Raw genomic sequence first — 19,244 nt, forward strand, 5'->3', positions numbered from 1 at the left:
TATTTATTTACTGATTTTTACAAATATAAATGACTTTCTTAGTAACTTACATAACTTGTTTTAATTTATTTTATTATGTCACATTTCTTAATTCACTTTAGTTGTACTCTAAATATCATTTTTGTTGTATTGTAGTGGTGTGTGAAAATAGCATTTTGTTGAAAAAGTCCTGAATAATAATAGTTTTAAAAATAAAATATGCACTGAGAATTAATAGTTATATGGATGAAATAGTTATATTTTTATTCTCTTTGTGTCCTTTGTTATTATTCTTTGATACATGTTATTTATCTTTAGACTTGTATCATCGTGTTCTTTCTCTTTATTTATTTTTGTTCTTGTTCTTCTTATTATTTTATATGAAAAATTGCTGTATTGCTGTCTAATTGGAAAAAAACAATTCAATAAAGTTCTACCTAACCTAACCTATATTCCTATTTTATTTACATTTCTTCCTTATTCATAGATTTTTATTAATTAATATGTCGTTATTAGCTCTTAATTAATTTTTTAAAATATATAATATTTGTATCAACATATTATCTAATATGTTGTAATCCAGTGTTAATTTATATAATTGATTTAGTTTATTTAATTTTTTCATTTACTTTCTTTGTATTTTGTTGTATTGTAGCAGTAGAGTGGAGTAGAAAAGTTATTCTGAGGTTTACTATTATTAGTGTAATCCATCACAAGAAGGACAAACACGTGTTCACTTCCATGAGTATAATGTGCTTCATTAAATATCTTCGTGGACGACAATAGAAAAGTTGGCTCATGGCAGCGACGCTCGGGGGGGAAAAGGTACAAAAATTAAAAACCGGAAGTAAAAACACGCCGACGCTCCTTTGATCTCGCAGCTTGTGACTCGACGCCAAAAACATCTCGTCGTATAAAAAAAAAAAACACAAACATGGAGAGACTTTTGAAAAAACATGGACCCGAGGAGCGAACGTAACCATGACGACCTCTGTAAACGTCGTCGACTCGTCCGAGTGAAAATCCAGTTTCAAGACTAAACGAAAGTGCAGTTTTTTGGTCGGTCACGCGTGGTCCAGTGTAGAGAAGACATGAAATGCAAGGCAGCGCCCGTCGTCCCGGCACGTCGGGGTCGTCCCAGCACGTCGGGGACATCTCGGCGCTTCAGTCGGCGGCGGAGCAGACGCCTGGGAACAAACCAGAGTCACTCAGGGGTCGAACGTTGATGCACAGATGTGACCTTTGACACTGTGTCGACCACTGTGTTTTCTTTTTTACTAACAGTTAAAATAGTTTATTTTTGTGTTGCAGCTAAACTTCCAGCCACTAGATGGCAGCAGTGGTTTCAACTCTTAACTTTTCAACAAACCAGGTGGTTTAACTATAAATGTACAAACTAAACAACCAAAAACAAACTAGTTAATATTAGTGAACAAGCCTCAACTAACCAAGTTAACCATGACCCCTGTCACTAGATCAAAGGAGTCCATCTACACAGCTGCACCTGTCACTCACGGTGCAACAGCAAGTCACTCTTGATCGTATCAATAATTATAATAGTTGTAATAAAAACATAAACTACAATATGAAGTAAATATTGTGTTAAGTGAAGAAGAAAAGTATGAATAACAAGAAATATGAAGTTTTCATCGCTTTGATACTTTTAAACCACTGAAAAATACATGTTTTAAATACAGAGAACAATGTTGTGCATAAGAAAGATAAGATAAGTTAAGATAAACCTTAATGCTTACACACATACAAATGATATTAAGACAAACATACACATGTAAATGACTATAAGAAACAAATAAAAAAAATTGTAACAATAGAAACAATTAAATGATAATCTAAATAAAATGACTGAGGACAGGAGGATACATTCATTTTTGCTACAGTCATGTTGGACTCATGCATCTTGAGTCAACTTTAAAGATAGTAAACAAACAGTGGATTGATTATAAAGTGTTAGTTGTTTTGAACAGGTCTAGGGTTCAGGGAAGATCCTGGTCCCACGAGGCATCTCACAAAGTAGGTGAGTCACCTGCGCAGGTGGACCTGTCCCCTTTCAAAAATTCCTCTCGTAAGTACGAGGACACGGGCGTCACCCCGCATCGTTATTTTCCTTACTCATCAGTTTAAGGCATGACCACTCAATCCCAGAGCGACGCTCTCGGAGCAGAGAGCAGCGACTCTCACTCACGGTGCCTTCAGAACACCAGCGTCTGAGTGAAGCTTCACGGCTGTGAACAGCTGCTGTGAACAGTAACCACACATTAATACTCTAAATTAATACTTTAGTACGTGTTAGTCACGTTTGTTAAGGTATAGAAGTAGCTGTATCTGGCGCAAAGGATCATGGGTAGACGTCTCCCAAGCAAAGCAAGCGATCACAGATTTTGTAAGTGAAACTCAGCAAACTAGCTGGAAAACGTCACATCCACTAGTGCTATTGAATTCTTTTACTTAAAATTAACATTTAAATATACACAGCATTTGTCTATTTTTGTGTCGCAATTACACTCTCGGCCTCTAGATGGCAGCAGTCGTTACGTCCTCCGCAGCTAAAGGAAGAACGATGACGTATATACTCTTGTTCCTACAGTATCAGTATCACTTTATATCCTTGTATCGTGATACGTGTGTATATACACACGCACACACACACACACACACACTGTTGTTCTCAGTGTTATCTTGACCTTTTAAGTATATATTTTATTGAGTATTACTTTGATTGTTTAAGCGCTTTGTGACCCTGGTCTGGAAAAGATCTACAAATACAAATTACCTACTTACTTACAGTGTTTCTCACACTTCACTCGGAGCCCACTGGGGGGCGCTGTGAATAAGAGACTCACCTGGTCAGTGGTCCAGACTGTTCCCCAGCCTCTGACCCTCCTGCAGAGCCTCCATGGTGAGTCGCAGGTGTTCCTTCAGGCTCTGGATCTCTCGCTCGTTCCGACCCTTTATCCCGCTCAGTTCCTCGCGGACCTCAGCGTAGCGCTCGCACGCCTGCCTCTTCTCCTACACACACACACACACACACACACACACACACACACACACACACACACACACACACACACACACACACACACACACACACACACACACACACACACACACACACACACACACACACACACACACACACACACGCGTCACTATAGTTCCACAGAACCAGTGGAGGATCATGAAGTTCCTCAACAAGGTCTCACCGTGTTGAGGAAGTGCAGCTCGTTCCTCAAGCAGCTGATCTCCTTGTTCAGGAACTCGATCTCGCTCTCCTTCATCCGCAGCAGAACCTGAGGTGAGAGGTCAAGGTGAGTCGACTCATCTGGTGACTCGTGGGTTCATTGGGTTCAGACGGACCTCCAGCTCGCAGGTGCTCCTCCCCCCCCGCTCGCTCTCAGGACTCTGCTCCGAGACTCCCGATGGTTTGCGTCCCATCTCCTCCTTCAACCGGGTCTTCAAGTCCTGCCCAGAGTCCAGACCAGGTCACCTGGAGTCACGACCTCTCCTCGTGTCGGAGACCTCCTACCTGGTTCTCCTTCCTCAGCTGCTCCAGGTCTCGCTCCTTCCGGCTGATCTCCCGCTCCCTCTGGGCGCTGTCGGCCTCGGCCCGGTTCAGGTCCAGACACTTCTGAGAGTAGCGCTGAGACAGGTCGTGGATCTCCCTCTGCAGCGCCCACGCCTCCGTCCTGCAGGAAGATCACATGATCAGGAGAAGCACATGATAGTGTCACATGATAGTATCACATGATAGTGTCACATGATCAGGAGAATCACATGATAGTGTCACATGATAGTGTCACATGATCAGGAGCATCACATGATAGTGTCACGTGATCAGGAGCATCACATGATAGTGTCACATGATAGTGTCACATGATCAGGAGAATCACATGATAGTGTCACATGATAGTGTCACGTGATCAGGAGCATCACATGATAGTGTCACATGATCAGGAGCATCACATGATAGTGTCACATGATAGTGTCACGTGATCAGGAGCATCACATGATAGTGTCACATGATCAGGAGCATCACATGATACTGTCACATGATCAGGAGAATCACATGATAGTGTCACATGATAGTGTCACGTGATCAGGAGAATCACATGATAGTGTCACATGATCAGGAGAATCACATGATACTGTCACATGATCAGGAGAATCACATGATAGTGTCACATGATAGTGTCACGTGATCAGGAGAATCACATGATAGTGTCACATGATCAGGAGAATCACATGATACTGTCACATGATCAGGAGAATCACATGATAGTGTCACATGATCAGGAGCATCACATGATAGTGTCACATGATAGTGTCACATGATCAGGAGCATCACATGATAGTGTCACGTGATCAGGAGCATCACATGATAGTGTCACATGATAGTGTCACGTGATCAGGAGCATCACATGATAGTGTCACATGATCAGGAGAATCACATGATAGTGTCACATGATCAGGAGAATCACATGATAGTGTCACATGATAGTGTCACGTGATCAGGGGCATCACATGATAGTGTCACATGATCAGGAGCATCACATGATAGTGTCACATGATAGTGTCACATGATAGCGTCACATGATAGCGTCACATGATAGTGTCACATGATCAGGAGAATCACATGATAGTGTCACATGATAGTGTCACATGATCAGGAGCGTCACATGATAGTGTCACATGATAGTGTCACATGATAGTGTCACGTGATCAGGAGCATCACATGATAGCGTCACATGATAGTGTCACGTGATCAGGAGCGTCACATGATAGTGTCACATGATCAGGAGAATCACATGATAGCGTCACATGATCAGGAGCGTCACGTGATCAGGAGCGTCACATGATAGTGTCACATGATCATTTTTTAATGTGTTATAAAGTTGTGTTTTAGATTATAATTTATAATGTTATAAATGAGATATAAGAGTTTATGTCATCGTTCTTCCTTTAGCTGCGGAGGACGTAACGACTGCTGCCATCTAGAGGCCGAGAGTGTAATTGCGACACAAAAATAGACAAATGCTGTGTATATTTAAATGTTAATTTTAAGTAAAAGAATTCAATAGCACTAGTGGATGTGTTGTTATCAAGCTAGTTTGCTGAGTTTCACTTACAAAATCTGTGATCGATTGCTTCGCTTGGGAGACGTCTACCCATGATCCTTTGCGCCAGATACAGCTACTTCTATACCTTAACAAACGTGACTAACACGTACTAAAGTATTAATTTAGAGTATTAATGTGTGGTTACTGTTCACAGCAGCTGTTCACAGCCGTGAAGCTTCACTCAGACGCTGGTGTTCTGAAGGCACCGTGAGTGAGAGTCGCTGCTCTCTGCTCCGAGAGCGTCGCTCTGGGATTGAGTGGTCATGCCTTAAACTGATGAGTAAGGAAAATAACGATGCGGGGTGACGCCCGTGTCCTCGTACTAACGAGAGGAATTTTTGAAAGGGGACAGGTCCACCTGCGCAGGTGACTCACCTACTTTGTGAGATGCCTCGTGGGACCAGGATCTTCCCTGAACCCTAGACCTGTTCAAAACAACTAACACTTTATAATCAATCCACTGTTTGTTTACTATCTTTAAAGTTGACTCAAGATGCATGAGTCCAACATGACAAAAATTAATGTATCCTCCTGTCCTCAGTCATTTTATTTAATTATCATTTAATTGTTTCTATTGTTACCATTTTTTGTATTTGTTTCTTTTATTCATTTACACGTGTATGTTTGTCTTAATATCGTTTATGTGTGTAAGCATTAAGGCTTATCTTATCTTATCTTTCTTATGCACAACATTCTTCTCTGTATTCAAAACATGTATTTTTCAGTGGTTTAAAAGTATCAAAAGAGGTACTTTATGCCGACCGGTCGCTACAATACTGTGTTTGGATTTGATGTTGCTACGTCATGATTGGTCGACAGCTGGGAACGGTTGGCTGGGCGGCAAAGCATGATTGTTGAGATGTTCAGGTCACCGTGGGTGAGAGTGATGGGACATGTTGAGTCGTAGTTCAAGTCAACAACAACAACAACAACAACACGACGCGTCAAAGATCCTCAGAGTTTCCAGCGTCAGTGGAACTCGAAGGAAAAACCAACAGATCCTTCAACATTCCTGGAGTTCCTGAGCGGAGCCTTTGCGGTCGCCGCGGCGACGGCTCGGCCTTCATGCGAATCACATCTGCACAGAGACTCACTGCTGTTGTGTAGTCAGAGTGTGTGCGTCGGTCAGCCCGCTGCCCAGTCGCTTCACTCGCTCCACCTCCTTCTCCAGCTCCTGCTGGTGCGTCCTCTTCAGGGCCTCCATCACTGAGAGCAACAAGGTTCACGATATAAGCTTCTAAAGTGTTTTTATAAATGATTGATTATTGATTTCCTGGAATAACAGTGTGACCAGACAGAACCAACAGAACATCGAGCTACTGATCAAACTTTCAGCCAATCGCTCGGTGCTCTGTTGGTCATGTCTGGTGTCACCATTTTACCAACATGTTATATTGAATTTAAAACACTACGAATTATCAAACATTGAAATTAGAACATTTGTTTGAATAATTGGAATCAGAATATTAATTTAAAAAATATTTGATTATTCAATAAAAAACTTCATTTCAATTTAAAAAAAACAACAAGGTTTAATCTTTTATAAAATAAACCTATTTGTTTTTAATTCAAACATGTTATATTGAATTTAAAACACTACGAATTAAAAAAACATTAAATTTAGAACATTTATTTTTTAATGATTGGAATTATAATATTAAACTATGTTTAGGAAAATATTAATTTAGTAAATATTTGATTAAAACTATGATTCAATTTAAAAAAACAAGGTTTAATCTTTTATAAAATAAATCTTTTTTCTTTTAATTCTAACATGTTATATTGAATTTAAAACACTACGAATTATCAAACATTGAAATTAGAACATTTATTTGAATAATTGGAATCAGAATATTAATTAAAAAAATATTTGATTATTCAATACAAAAATACATTTCAATTAAAAAAAACAAACAAGGTTTAGTCTTTTATAAAATAAAACTATTTTCTTTTAATTTAAACATGTTATATTGAATTTAAAACACTACAAATAAAAAAAAAACATTAAATTTAGAACATTTTTTTTGTTTAATGATTGGAATTATAATATTAAACTATATTTAGGAAAATATTAATTTAGTAAATATTTGATTAAAACTATGATTCAATTAAAAAAAACAAGGTTTAATCTTTTATAAAATAAACCTATTTATTCTTAATTCAAACATGTGCTGTGTAATTTAAAACACTACGAATAAAAAACATTTTTTAAACGAGTGGAATTATAATATTAAACTAAGTGTAGAAAAATATTAATTTAGTAAATATTTTATTAAAACTATGTTTCAATTTAAAAAAAAAAGAAGTTTTAATCTTTTATAAAAAATAAAAAATATATTTTTTAATTCAAACATTTTTATTGAATTTAAGTTACATATTATTAAAAAAAAATATATATATATATATATATATATATAATTTAGACAAATCAGTTTTGGAATTAGAATATCAAACTATTAAAAAATGCATTAATTTAAAAAAGTTTTAAAAAATACACACACACACACACACACACACACACATATATATATATATATTCAGATTAATAATTCTTATTCCAAAAAATTCAATCGTTCAATATAGAAATGATTGAATCATTTATCCAAACAATTAAAAAAAAGGTGTCAACATTTCCTCCGTGACCTCTGACCTCGAGCGGTGTCCTGCGCCTCCTGCAGCAGCAGCTCCTCCTTCTCCGTCTGCAGCTCCGTCAGCTGGCGCTGGTGCTGCCGCTGCAGCTCGTCCAGCGCCTGTCGATGCGCTCGCTCCACCGACGCCAGGCTGCGACCGCAGGGGGCGTCGGGCCCGCAGCCCCCCCGGCCCCCCGCTCCGCCCTCCCTCCCCCCCGGCTGCAGGCGCTCCAGCTGCTGCCTCAGCGACGCCACCTGAGGAGGAGACGCAGGTAAAGCTCACGGAGACTCAGGAACTTCCTGCTTCAAACCATCAACCATCTTGACTTTCAACTCGAGTTTCATTTTCTCAACCCTCGCCTCCAAACTGACGAGGATTAAAACTAAATTAATCATTTTAATAATCAAACCGACTGTAAAACATCAATATTATCGTTAAGTTTTAGTTGCTGGTTGACTGGAGGAGATACAAATATATATAGAAAAAATATTTTAAATTTAAGTTGAAATGTTATTTAGACATGATTATATCCAATTAAAAAATATTATTCAATTTAATAAATATTTTCTGCACAACATGAACCAAAATCACACGTTTTAAATGATTGAAATAAATATATATTCAACTTTATTGTTCAGTTTTAGTTGCTGGTTGACTGAAGGAGATACAAATATATATAGAAAAAATATTTTAAATTTATGTTGAATTGTTATTTAAACATGATTATATCCAGTAAAAAAATATTATTCAATTTAATACATATTTTCTGGACAACATGAACCAAAATCACAGGTTTTAAATGATTGAAATAAATATATATTCAACATTATTGTTCAGTTTTAGTTGCTGGTTGACTGAAGGAGATACAAATATATATAGAAAGAAATATTTTAAATTTATGTTGAAATGTTATTTAAACATAAATATATCCAGTAAATATTATTAAATTTAATACATATTTTCTGCACAACATGAACCAAAATCACACGTTTTAAATGATTGAAATAAATATATATTCAACATTATTGTTTAGTTTTAGTTGCTGGTTGACTGAAGGAGATACAAATATATATAGAAAGAAATATTTTAAATTTAAGTTGAAATGTTATTTAAACATAAATATATCCAGTAAAAAAAATATTATTCAATTTAATACATATTTTCTGAACATGAACCGAAATCATACGTTTTAAATGATTGAAATAAATAAATATTCAACTTTAATTCAGTGAAAATAAACATGTGGATTTAAATATGAGATAATTCTCCGATACAGAAAAAATATTGAACACAAAAAGTGCTGCTGTGTTGATTTAGCAATAATAATAATAATAATAATAATAATAATAATAATAATAATAATAATAATAATAATAATAATAATGGTAAATTGCTAAAGAAATAAATAAAGTAAAATTCTGGAAAATATTTCGATTTCTTTTTCAAATAAGGAGCAAAACCAAGAAGTTCAGTGTTTGTTTTTTTTAGGCTCTGGGATGAGAGAAAGTCACAGGGTCAAAGGTCAAACAACAACAACACAGCAAAACACACACGAGCAGCTTCTGCATCAGTTTCTGTTCTGTGGAGTAAAACCTTCCGAAAAGAACCAAAGTGTCGTCAGAATATTCAACAAATGTTAAGAAATATTGTTTTTTCCAGCATTTGATCATTTGTTTGAGTAAATTTCAATCATTTCTAGATTGAAAGGTTGAAAAATGTAACATTTTCAAAATGAATGAATTTGTTTTTACACATAGAGTTTGATATTTGAATTCCAATAATTCAAAAATGTATTCAAAGAATTCAATATTTTTTTAATTACAGTCTTTTAAATTCAATATATAAATGTTGGTATAATAGAGTCTCCAGACTAAACCAACAGAGCACAGAGCTACTGGATCAATGTTTCAGCCAATCATGCGACGCACAGACGATCATGTGATAAGTTTAAAACGTATTTAAAATATATTATTTTTTTAAGTAAATTATTTAAAAAAAGAAAATCAACTTTCAATTTACACATTATTGGATTTAAACCATTTTAAACAATGTTTTTTGATGACTGACGTCCTGACACATGATTGACAGATCAGAAGACTGACGCATGATTGACAGATCAGAAGATTGACACATGATTGACACATGATTGACAGATCAGAAGATTCCCTCCACAGACGACTGATGAAGTCGTTCACTCTCAGGAACTTCATCCGACGATGAAACGTTAATTTGCACCTGGAGTCGTTTGCAAATTAGAATAAATCCACGCACTACCTCCCTCTGCAGCGCCTCGTCGGCCGGGGGTCGCGACCCCAGGGGCGGGATGGAGCTCATCTCCTTCAGGGGCAGGCGCTCAAACTCCGCCCACTTCTGCTCTATCTCCGCCTCCACGTGGTGGTTGCTGCCGCCGCTCTTCCGGGACAACACCGCCTCCCACTGGCTGCTGCTGGAATCTCGGTCCTCGCGCCCGCGACCCTCGCCCGGCGTGGGGGGGGCGGGGGGGGCGGGGGGGGCGGGGGGGGCGAGCACGGGCGACAGCTCCACGTAGTCGAACCTGCGCTGAGACGCCACCAGCTCCGGAGGAGGCTCGCCGTGACGGGACGGAGGGCGACGGGAGGAGAAACGGTTGTTTGAGTTTTCTTTGTCGCTGCTGCTGTCGGGGAGTCTGAGGAGGAGGAGGAGGAGGAGGAAGAGGAAGAGGAAGAGGAAGAGGAAGAGGAAGAGGAAGAGGAGGAGGAGGAAGAGGAAGAGGAGGAGGAGGAAGAGGAGGAGGAGGAGGAGGGAGGGGAGGAAGAGGAGGAAGAGGAAGAGGAGGAGGAAGAGGAAGAGGAGGAGGAAGAGGAAGAGGAGGAGGAGGAAGAGGAGGAAGTAGAGGAGGAGGAAGAGGAAGGGGAGGAGGAGAAAGAGGAGGAGGAAGAGGAAGAGGAGTAGAAGGGGGAAGAGGAGGAAGAGGAGGAAGAAGAGGAGGAGGAGGAGGAAGAGGAGGAGGAGGAAGAGGAGGAGAAGGGGGAAGAGGAGGAGGAAGAGGAAGAGAAAAAGGAAAAGGAAGAGGAAGAAGAGGAGGAGGAGGAAGAGGAGGAGAAGGAGGGGGAGGAGGAGGAAGAGGAGGAAGAGGAAGAGGAGGAAGTAGAGGAGAAGGAAGAGGAAGGGGAGGAGGAAGAGGAGGAGGAGGAAGAGGAGGAGGAAGAGGAAGAGGATGGGGAAGAGGAGGAGAAGGGGGAAGAGGAGGAGAGGGAGGGGGAGGAGGAGGAAGAGGAAGAGGAAGAGGAAGAGGAGGAGGAAGAGGAAGAGGAAGAGGAAGGGGATGAGGAGGAGGAAGAGGATGAGGAGGAGGAGGAAGAGGAGGGGGAAGAGGAGGAGAAGGAGGAAGAGGAGGAGGAGGAGAGGGATGAGATTAGAATTTAAACTATATATGTGAAAAAAGATTATAATGTTTTTAATTCAATTAATCAATAAAATAACGTATTTTTCAATATAAATTTAATAAGAAATAAATATAGAAATTATTGAATTCAATTGATCATAAAAATAAAGTTTTTATTATTTTAAACTATTTAATTAAAGTTTTAATAATTCAATATTCTCAGGAGGATCAGCTGCTCTCGACTGCTTTGGTCTGGTTCACACCCTGAGGTGGATCTACTGGCTCGGGAACATCTCAGTGTTCTCTGAGGTTCTGGACAACAACATGAAGGGCTCATTACTGGGTCAGGTCTGGAGAGCTGCTGGGTCGGATGCTCTTCTTCAGAACCTCGATCCAGTTCCTCCGGATCCCGGCCGTCATGGCCGACAGCGTGATCAGCGCCTCCCGGGTCTGCAACGGACAGAAGGTGTGAGGACCAGGAACCCCAGGAACCCGAGCCGGGCCTGGACACTAAGAGCACCTGGATCTGGAAGCCGTAGTTCTTCTCCACGTTGAACTCCGACACCTTCACGCAGGACTTGAGGTCGATCTCTCCGTCCACGTCGTCTTTCTGCACACAAGACACACGAGCTGTTCCTCTGTCGGAGTGTGACGAGCAACACACTAGTACCTCCTCAGCACTGGAGTCTCTGTAGTACTTGAGTCCAGCGTCGGTCAGAACGAACCAGTGCTTCTTCCACTGGACACACAGAGAGACTCTTACACCACGACACACGCATGATAGACTCTTACACCACGACACACGCATGATAGACTCTTACACCACGACACACACATGATAGACTCTTCAACCTCGACAAACACATGATAGACTCTTCAACCTCGACACACACACAGAGACTCTTACACCACGACACACACATGATAGACTCTTACACCACTACAGACGCATGATAGACTCTTACACCACGACACACGCATGATAGACTCTTACACCACGACACACACATGATAGACTCTTACACCACGACACACACATGATAGACTCTTACACCTCGACACACGCATGATAGACTCTTACACCTCGACACACACATGATAGATTCTTACACCAGGACACACACATGATAGACTCTTACACCTCGACACACGCATGATAGACTCTTCAACCAGGACACACACATGATAGACTCTTACACCACTACACACACACGAGAGACTCTTACACCAGGACACACACATGATAGACTCTTACACCTCGACACACGCATGATAGACTCTTCAACCTCGACACACACACAGAGACTCTTACACCACGACACACACACGAGAGACTCTTCAACCAGGACACGCACATGATAGACTCTTCAACCACGACACACACATGATAGACTCTTCAACCACGACACACACACGATAGACTCTTCAACCACGACACACACATGATGGACTCTTCAACCACGACACACACACAAGAGACTCTTCAACCACGACACACACACAGAGACTCTTCAACCACGACATACACACACGATAGACTCTTCAACCACGACACACACACGATAGACTCTTCAACCACGACACAAACACAGAGACTCTTCAACCACGACACACACACGATAGACTCTTCAACCACGACACACACGATAAACTCTTACACCACGACACACACACGATAGACTCTTCAACCACGACACACACATGATAGACTCTTACACCACGACACACACACGAGAGACTCTTCAACCACAACACACACATGATAGACTCTTCAACCATGACACACACATGATAGACTCTTACACCACGACACACACATGATAGACTCTTACACCACGACAAACACATGACAGACTCTTCAACCACGACACACACATGATAGACTCTTCAACCACAACACACACAGAGAGACTCTTCAACCACAACACACACAGAGAGACTCTTACACCACGACACACATGATAGACTCTTACACCACGACACAAACATGATAGACTCTTACACCACGACACACACATGATAGACTCTTACACCACGACACCCAATGATAGACTCTTCCACCACGACACACGCGATAGATTCTTACACCACGACACACACATGATAGACTCTTCAACCACGACACACACGCATGATAAACTCTTCAACCACGACACACACATGATAGACTCTTCGACCACGAAAAACGCTTGATAAACTCTTCAACCACGACACACACATGATAGACTCTTACACCACGACACACACACGAGAGACTCTTCAACCACGACACACACGCATGATAAACTCTTCAACCACGACACACACATGATAGACTCTTACACCACGACAAACACATGACAGACTCTTCAACCACGACACACACATGATAGACTCTTCAACCACAACACACACAGAGAGACTCTTCAACCACAACACACACAGAGAGACTCTTACACCACGACACACATGATAGACTCTTACACCACGACACAAACATGATACTCTTACACCACAACACACACATGATAGACTCTTACACCACGACACAAACATGATAGACTCTTACACCACAACACACACATGATAGACTCTTACACCACGACACCCAATGATAGACTCTTACACCACGACACAAACATGATAGACTCTTACACCACGACACACACACAAGAGACTCTTCAACCACGACACACACACATGATAAACTCTTCAACCACGACACACACATGATAGACTCTTCAACCACGACAAACGCATGATAAACTCTTCAACCACGACAGCAATAAAACACAAGTAACATCGTAAAAGTGAAATATGATGAAATACGACGAGAATGTTACCTCTCCGCTCTCGTCCAGTTTGGACATCCATCCCTTCTTGAAGTTGAGGAGGTCAGGCTGCGGAGGTGTCAAGACAAAGAGGATGAAAAAGTCAATGTTGCGCGACTAAATACAGCAATGATGGGATTTTAAAAAGATAAATAAAGGCTTGAAAAGATGTTTGATAGGGACGAGGATGTATAAGAGAATATTAAATGTGGAAGAGCAAACGTGTATCAAATTAAAAATAATTGAAAGGACATTATTGAGAAACTTGATATAAAGAGCTGTTTCACACGTCACTTCCTTCTCGTCCAGATGATGCCAGATTAAGATCAGACTGTGTTTCACGTTCCTCTAAATCTGCAGCCATCTCATGAGAAGTCATGGATGATGAACGGAAGTGAAGCGTCCATGAAAGGCTTCGTTCAAGACAAAAGAGTGACGACCATCACCGGCTTCCTCTGGACAGTCGTCCGTTACACACTGTGCTGTGTCCGGACACACAATAAAACGTCTGTGACTCGTGGTCGACGTCTGTAGCGGCTGAACGTTTACCATCAAATATGATTTATCGCTTCATAGTTCAGTCGCTGTCAATGTAACCTTTGATCTCAGTGGAACGAGAGAGAGACCAACACATTTAACATATACTCACCAGAAAGGAAGTTTAAAAATTCAATATTTATGTGGAAAAAAAAACGCTGCTTTTAAATAAGTGCAGCAAATAAATGAGAATGAAAAATTAAACGTTAACCATTAACTACAAAAGAAATACAATGAAAATAACATTAATTCAATTCAATTCAATTTTATTTAAAGTGTCTTATCATAACAAAGTTATCTCAAGACACTATACAGTTGAAATAAGACTACAGTTGATTAAGGAAAAATAGGTCCCAGCAATTCAACAAAGAACAAGAAACAAAACACTGTACAGTGAGCTGTTAATAAATAAACAAAAAATACTATTTTAAATATAACTTACATGTATTTAGTTCTTATTTATTGTGATAAATCTAGCAGCTTTTTTTTTAAATATATTTAAGTATATTTATTTCCTATTAGTGTGGACTGTGTGTTTGATTACATGATAAATAAATAGTAATGTTAATAAAGTCTTGAAAATGATTCAACAAATGCGTCTTTAAATCAGAAATACAAGCAACGACAAATTAAATAAAATAATTGAATATACAATATATATATATTATATAAACTAGACATCTACTCATCAAATGGTATAAATATTATTCATTAGTTTCAGACTGTAACAAACCAGCAGAATAGAACACCAGCAGCTGAAGACGACCTTTGACCCCCACAAGAATGGTTGAGCGTAAAGAGACGTTGACAAGATAAGTGTGATGAACATCTCAACGTTAGCTTCGGCTTCATTCCAGCGTTCGTGACCCAGATCTGACAGTTGTCGACTCACTTCACTCGTCACAGAAGTCGCTCAAACGAGTTCACGCGTGTTGACACATGCCGACCGGAGAGAGACACACGTTTTACCAGAATCTAGAGTGGACCGGACCCTTGTTCTCATGGTACCTGAACTTCATCCTGGACCCTCAGTTCTCATGGTACCTGAACTTCATCCTGGACCCTCAGTTCTCATGGTACCTGAACTTCATCCTGGACCCTTGTTCTCATGGTACCTGAACTTCATCCTGGACCCTCAGTTCTCATGGTACCTGAACTTCATCCTGGACCCTCAGTTCTCATGGTACCTGAACTTCATCCTGGACCCTTGTTCTCATGGTACCTGAACTTCATCCTGGACCCTCAGTTCTCATGGTACCTGAACTTCATCCTGGACCCTCAGTTCTCATGGTACCTGAACTTCATCCTGGACCCTCAGTTCTCATGGTACCTGAACTTCATCTTAGACCCTCAGTTCTCATGGTACCTGAACTTCATCCTGGACCCTCGTTCACATGGTACTTGAACTTCATCCTGGACCCTTGTTCACATGGTACCTGAACTTCATCCTGGACCCTTGTTCACATGGTACCTGAACTTCATCCTGGACCCTCATTCACATGGTACCTGAACCACCACATCATCCTGGACCCTCGTACACATGGTACCTGAACTTCATCCTGGACCCTCATTCACATGGTACCTGAACTTCATCCTGGACCCTCGTTCACATGGTACCTGAACTTCATCCTGGAACCTCATTCACATGGTACCTGAACTTCATCCTGGACCCTTGTTCACATGGTACCTGAACTTCATCCTGGACCCTCGTTCACATGGTACCTGAACAACCACATCATCCTGGACCCTCGTTCACATGGTACCTGAACTTCATTCTGGACCCTTGTTCACATGGTACCTGAACTTCATCCTGGACCCTCGTTCACATGGTACCTGAACAACCACATCATCCTGGACCCTCGTACACATGGTACCTGAACTTCATTCTGGACCCTTGTTCACATGGTACCTGAACTTCATCCTGGACCCTCGTTCACATGGTACCTGAACAACCACATCATCCTGGACCCTCAGTTCACATGGTACCTGAACAACCACATCATCCTGGACCCTCATTCACATGGTACCTGAACAACCACATCATCCTGGACCCTCAGTTCACATGGTACCTGAATTTCATCCTGGACCCTCGTTCACATGGTACCTGAACAACCACATCATCCTGGACCCTCGTTCACATGGTACCTGAATTTCATCCTGGACCCTCGTTCACATGGTACCTGAACTTCATCCTGGACCCTCGTTCACATGGTACCTGAACTTCACCCTGGACCCTCGTTCACATGGTACCTGAACTTCATCCTGGACCCTCGTTCACATGGTACCTGAACTTCATCCTGGACCCTCGTTCACATGGTACCTGAATTTCATCCTGGACCCTCGTTCACATGGTACCTGAACTTCATCCTGGACCCTCGTTCACATGGTACCTGAACTTCACCCTAGACCCTCGTTCACATGGTACCTGAACTTCACCCTGGACCCTCGTTCACATGGTACCTGAACTTCATCCTGGACCCTCGTTCACATGGTACCTGAACTTCATCCTGAACCCTCGTTCACATGGTACCTGAACTTCATCCTGAACCCTCGTTCACATGGTACCTGAACTTCATCCTGAACCCTCGTTCACATGGTACCTGAACTTCATCCTGGACCCTCATTCACATGGTACCTGAACCACCACATCATCCTGGACCCTCGTACACATGGTACCTTAACCACCACATCATCCTGGACCCTCATTCACATGGTACCTGAACTTCATCCTGGACCCTCGTTCACATGGTACCTGAACTTCATCCTGGAACCTCATTCACATGGTACCTGAACCACCACATCATCCTGGACCCTCGTTCACATGGTACCTGAACTTCATTCTGGACCCTTGTTCACATGGTACCTGAACTTCATCCTGGACCCTCGTTCACATGGTACCTGAACAACCACATCATCCTGGACCCTCGTTCACATGGTACCTGAACTTCATTCTGGACCCTTGTTCACATGGTACCTGAACTTCATCCTGGACCCTCGTTCACATGGTACCTGAACAACCACATCATCCTGGACCCTCAGTTCACATGGTACCTGAACAACCACATCATCCTGGACCCTCATTCACATGGTACCTGAACAACCACATCATCCTGGACCCTCAGTTCACATGGTACCTGAATTTCATCCTGGACCCTCGTTCACATGGTACCTGAACAACCACATCATCCTGGACCCTCGTTCACATGGTACCTGAATTTCATCCTGGACCCTCGTTCACATGGTACCTGAACTTCATCCTGGACCCTCGTTCACATGGTACCTGAACTTCATCCTGGACCCTCGTTCACATGGTACCTGAACTTCATCCTGAACCCTCGTTCACATGGTACCTGAACTTCATCCTGAACCCTCGTTCACATGGTACCTGAACTTCATCCTGAACCCTCGTTCACATGGTACCTGAACTTCATCCTGAACCCTCGTTCACATGGTACCTGAACTTCATCCTGAACCCTCGTTCACATGGTACCTGAACTTCATCCTGAACCCTCGTTCACATGGTACCTGAACAACCACATCATCAGAAAGTGATTTGGACCAGTACCAGCTCTGTAGGTCATCCAGGTGTCGTCAAACTAGCTTGGCTAGACGGTGACAAAAAAAGAAGCTGAGCCAAGAGACAACACTGAGCTTCAGGTTTTATGAAACCCAGCAGACCAGAATAAATAAAAGTTGTGTTTACAATATTCACAATAAAAGTTTCTGATTTTACTGCAAACTGTACGTCCCTGACCATATTTACGTGGCCCTGATGACGTCACAGAATAACTATTTAAAACGGTCATTTCATTTTTTTTATTTAAGTCATTAAAAATCTTTGTTTCTGGACATTTTTTCCACTTTTCTTTCTTTCATTTGTCATTTATTGGAAGTTATATTGCTCACATTTCTCAATCAAATATAATATCACACAATAAAACAGCTTTTTAAGGTGTATTTTATGATGTCATGGCATTTCTACACGTCATCTTGTCCCTTTTAAGCTTTTTATATGAAGTTTTCCATCATATTAAAGATAATTTTAATCTTCTTTCTTTTGGATCGATCGATGTGTCACAGTACAGAATGTGGCCCCTGACTGCGTGAGACTGTAAATGTTATCATCCTGTGAGTTTATGACGTGAGAAATGCTGTTACATTAGATTTACGGACATAAAACTATATATTTATATATATTTCGAAGAGACAAAGATGTCTCAACACGAGCAGGACTGACAGTTTCAAACCCGCAACTCACCGTCATGACGACAGGATCCGGTTCGGTCGAGGAAAGGAAAAAGTACCGTTAAGTCATACAAACAAATCCTTTCTTTACGGAGTTGGGTTTTGTTCCGCGGGTCACAGAAGTGGTTTTAAGTTGCAGTAACTCTGACGTCAGGAATCCATCCCGCCATTTATGGTGGAAATAAAAGTACGTCACGCTCGCGCTCGACAACAACAACTTTGAGAAGATGTTGAATGAAAGCTGGACGAAACTTTGAGCGATGAAAGGCGTCTAAAGACCCGCAGATCTCGACACTTCCTGGGCGGAACCGCGACGAAGATCGTGTGAGAAAACAAACTGACATCCGGGGATCTGCAGGGGCGGAACCACGGGCGGCTGGCCCGGGGGCCGAGCCACCCCCCCAGCCCCCTCTGATGCAACATTTTAGAATAAAATCACCTTAAAATAACAAAGATAGTTGAAGAAAACACATGAACTGACATCCAAGTAAACATATAGCTTCTGGAAAATTCAACTTTGCTACAATTTTATGCAACCTGGTT

The 19,244-nt window shown here is 41.2% G+C and overlaps 1 protein-coding gene and 2 non-coding genes across 3 annotated transcripts; 1 reads left to right on the plus strand and 2 right to left on the minus strand.

Moving 5' to 3' along the window:
* Positions 1–711: 711 nt before the first annotated feature.
* Positions 712–19,023, minus strand: triobpb (TRIO and F-actin binding protein b). Its single transcript, XM_087809207.1, has 13 exons — positions 18,715–19,023; positions 13,932–13,988; positions 11,780–11,848; positions 11,630–11,719; positions 11,450–11,559; positions 10,020–10,410; positions 7,765–7,999; positions 6,209–6,320; positions 3,524–3,683; positions 3,355–3,459; positions 3,201–3,287; positions 2,841–3,006; positions 712–1,166 (listed from the first exon to the last, which is right to left on the minus strand). Exons 1-12 carry the CDS (start codon positions 18,718–18,720, stop codon positions 2,845–2,847), a joined length of 1,584 nt encoding a protein of 527 aa, XP_087665333.1. The 5' UTR covers positions 18,721–19,023; the 3' UTR covers positions 712–1,166; positions 2,841–2,844.
* LOC148064625 (U12 minor spliceosomal RNA) lies at positions 1,976–2,126 on the minus strand. Its single transcript, XR_015713472.1, has one exon. It is a non-coding gene; the product is annotated as a U12 minor spliceosomal RNA (small nuclear RNA).
* LOC148064626 (U12 minor spliceosomal RNA) lies at positions 5,378–5,528 on the plus strand. The gene has a single exon (XR_015713483.1). It is a non-coding gene; the product is annotated as a U12 minor spliceosomal RNA (small nuclear RNA).
* Positions 19,024–19,244: the final 221 nt, after the last annotated feature.

The sequence above is a fragment of the Callionymus lyra genome, chromosome 15 (genome assembly GCF_982586985.1).
Source record: "Callionymus lyra chromosome 15, fCalLyr1.hap1.1, whole genome shotgun sequence".
Lineage (NCBI taxonomy): Eukaryota > Metazoa > Chordata > Actinopteri > Syngnathiformes > Callionymidae > Callionymus > Callionymus lyra.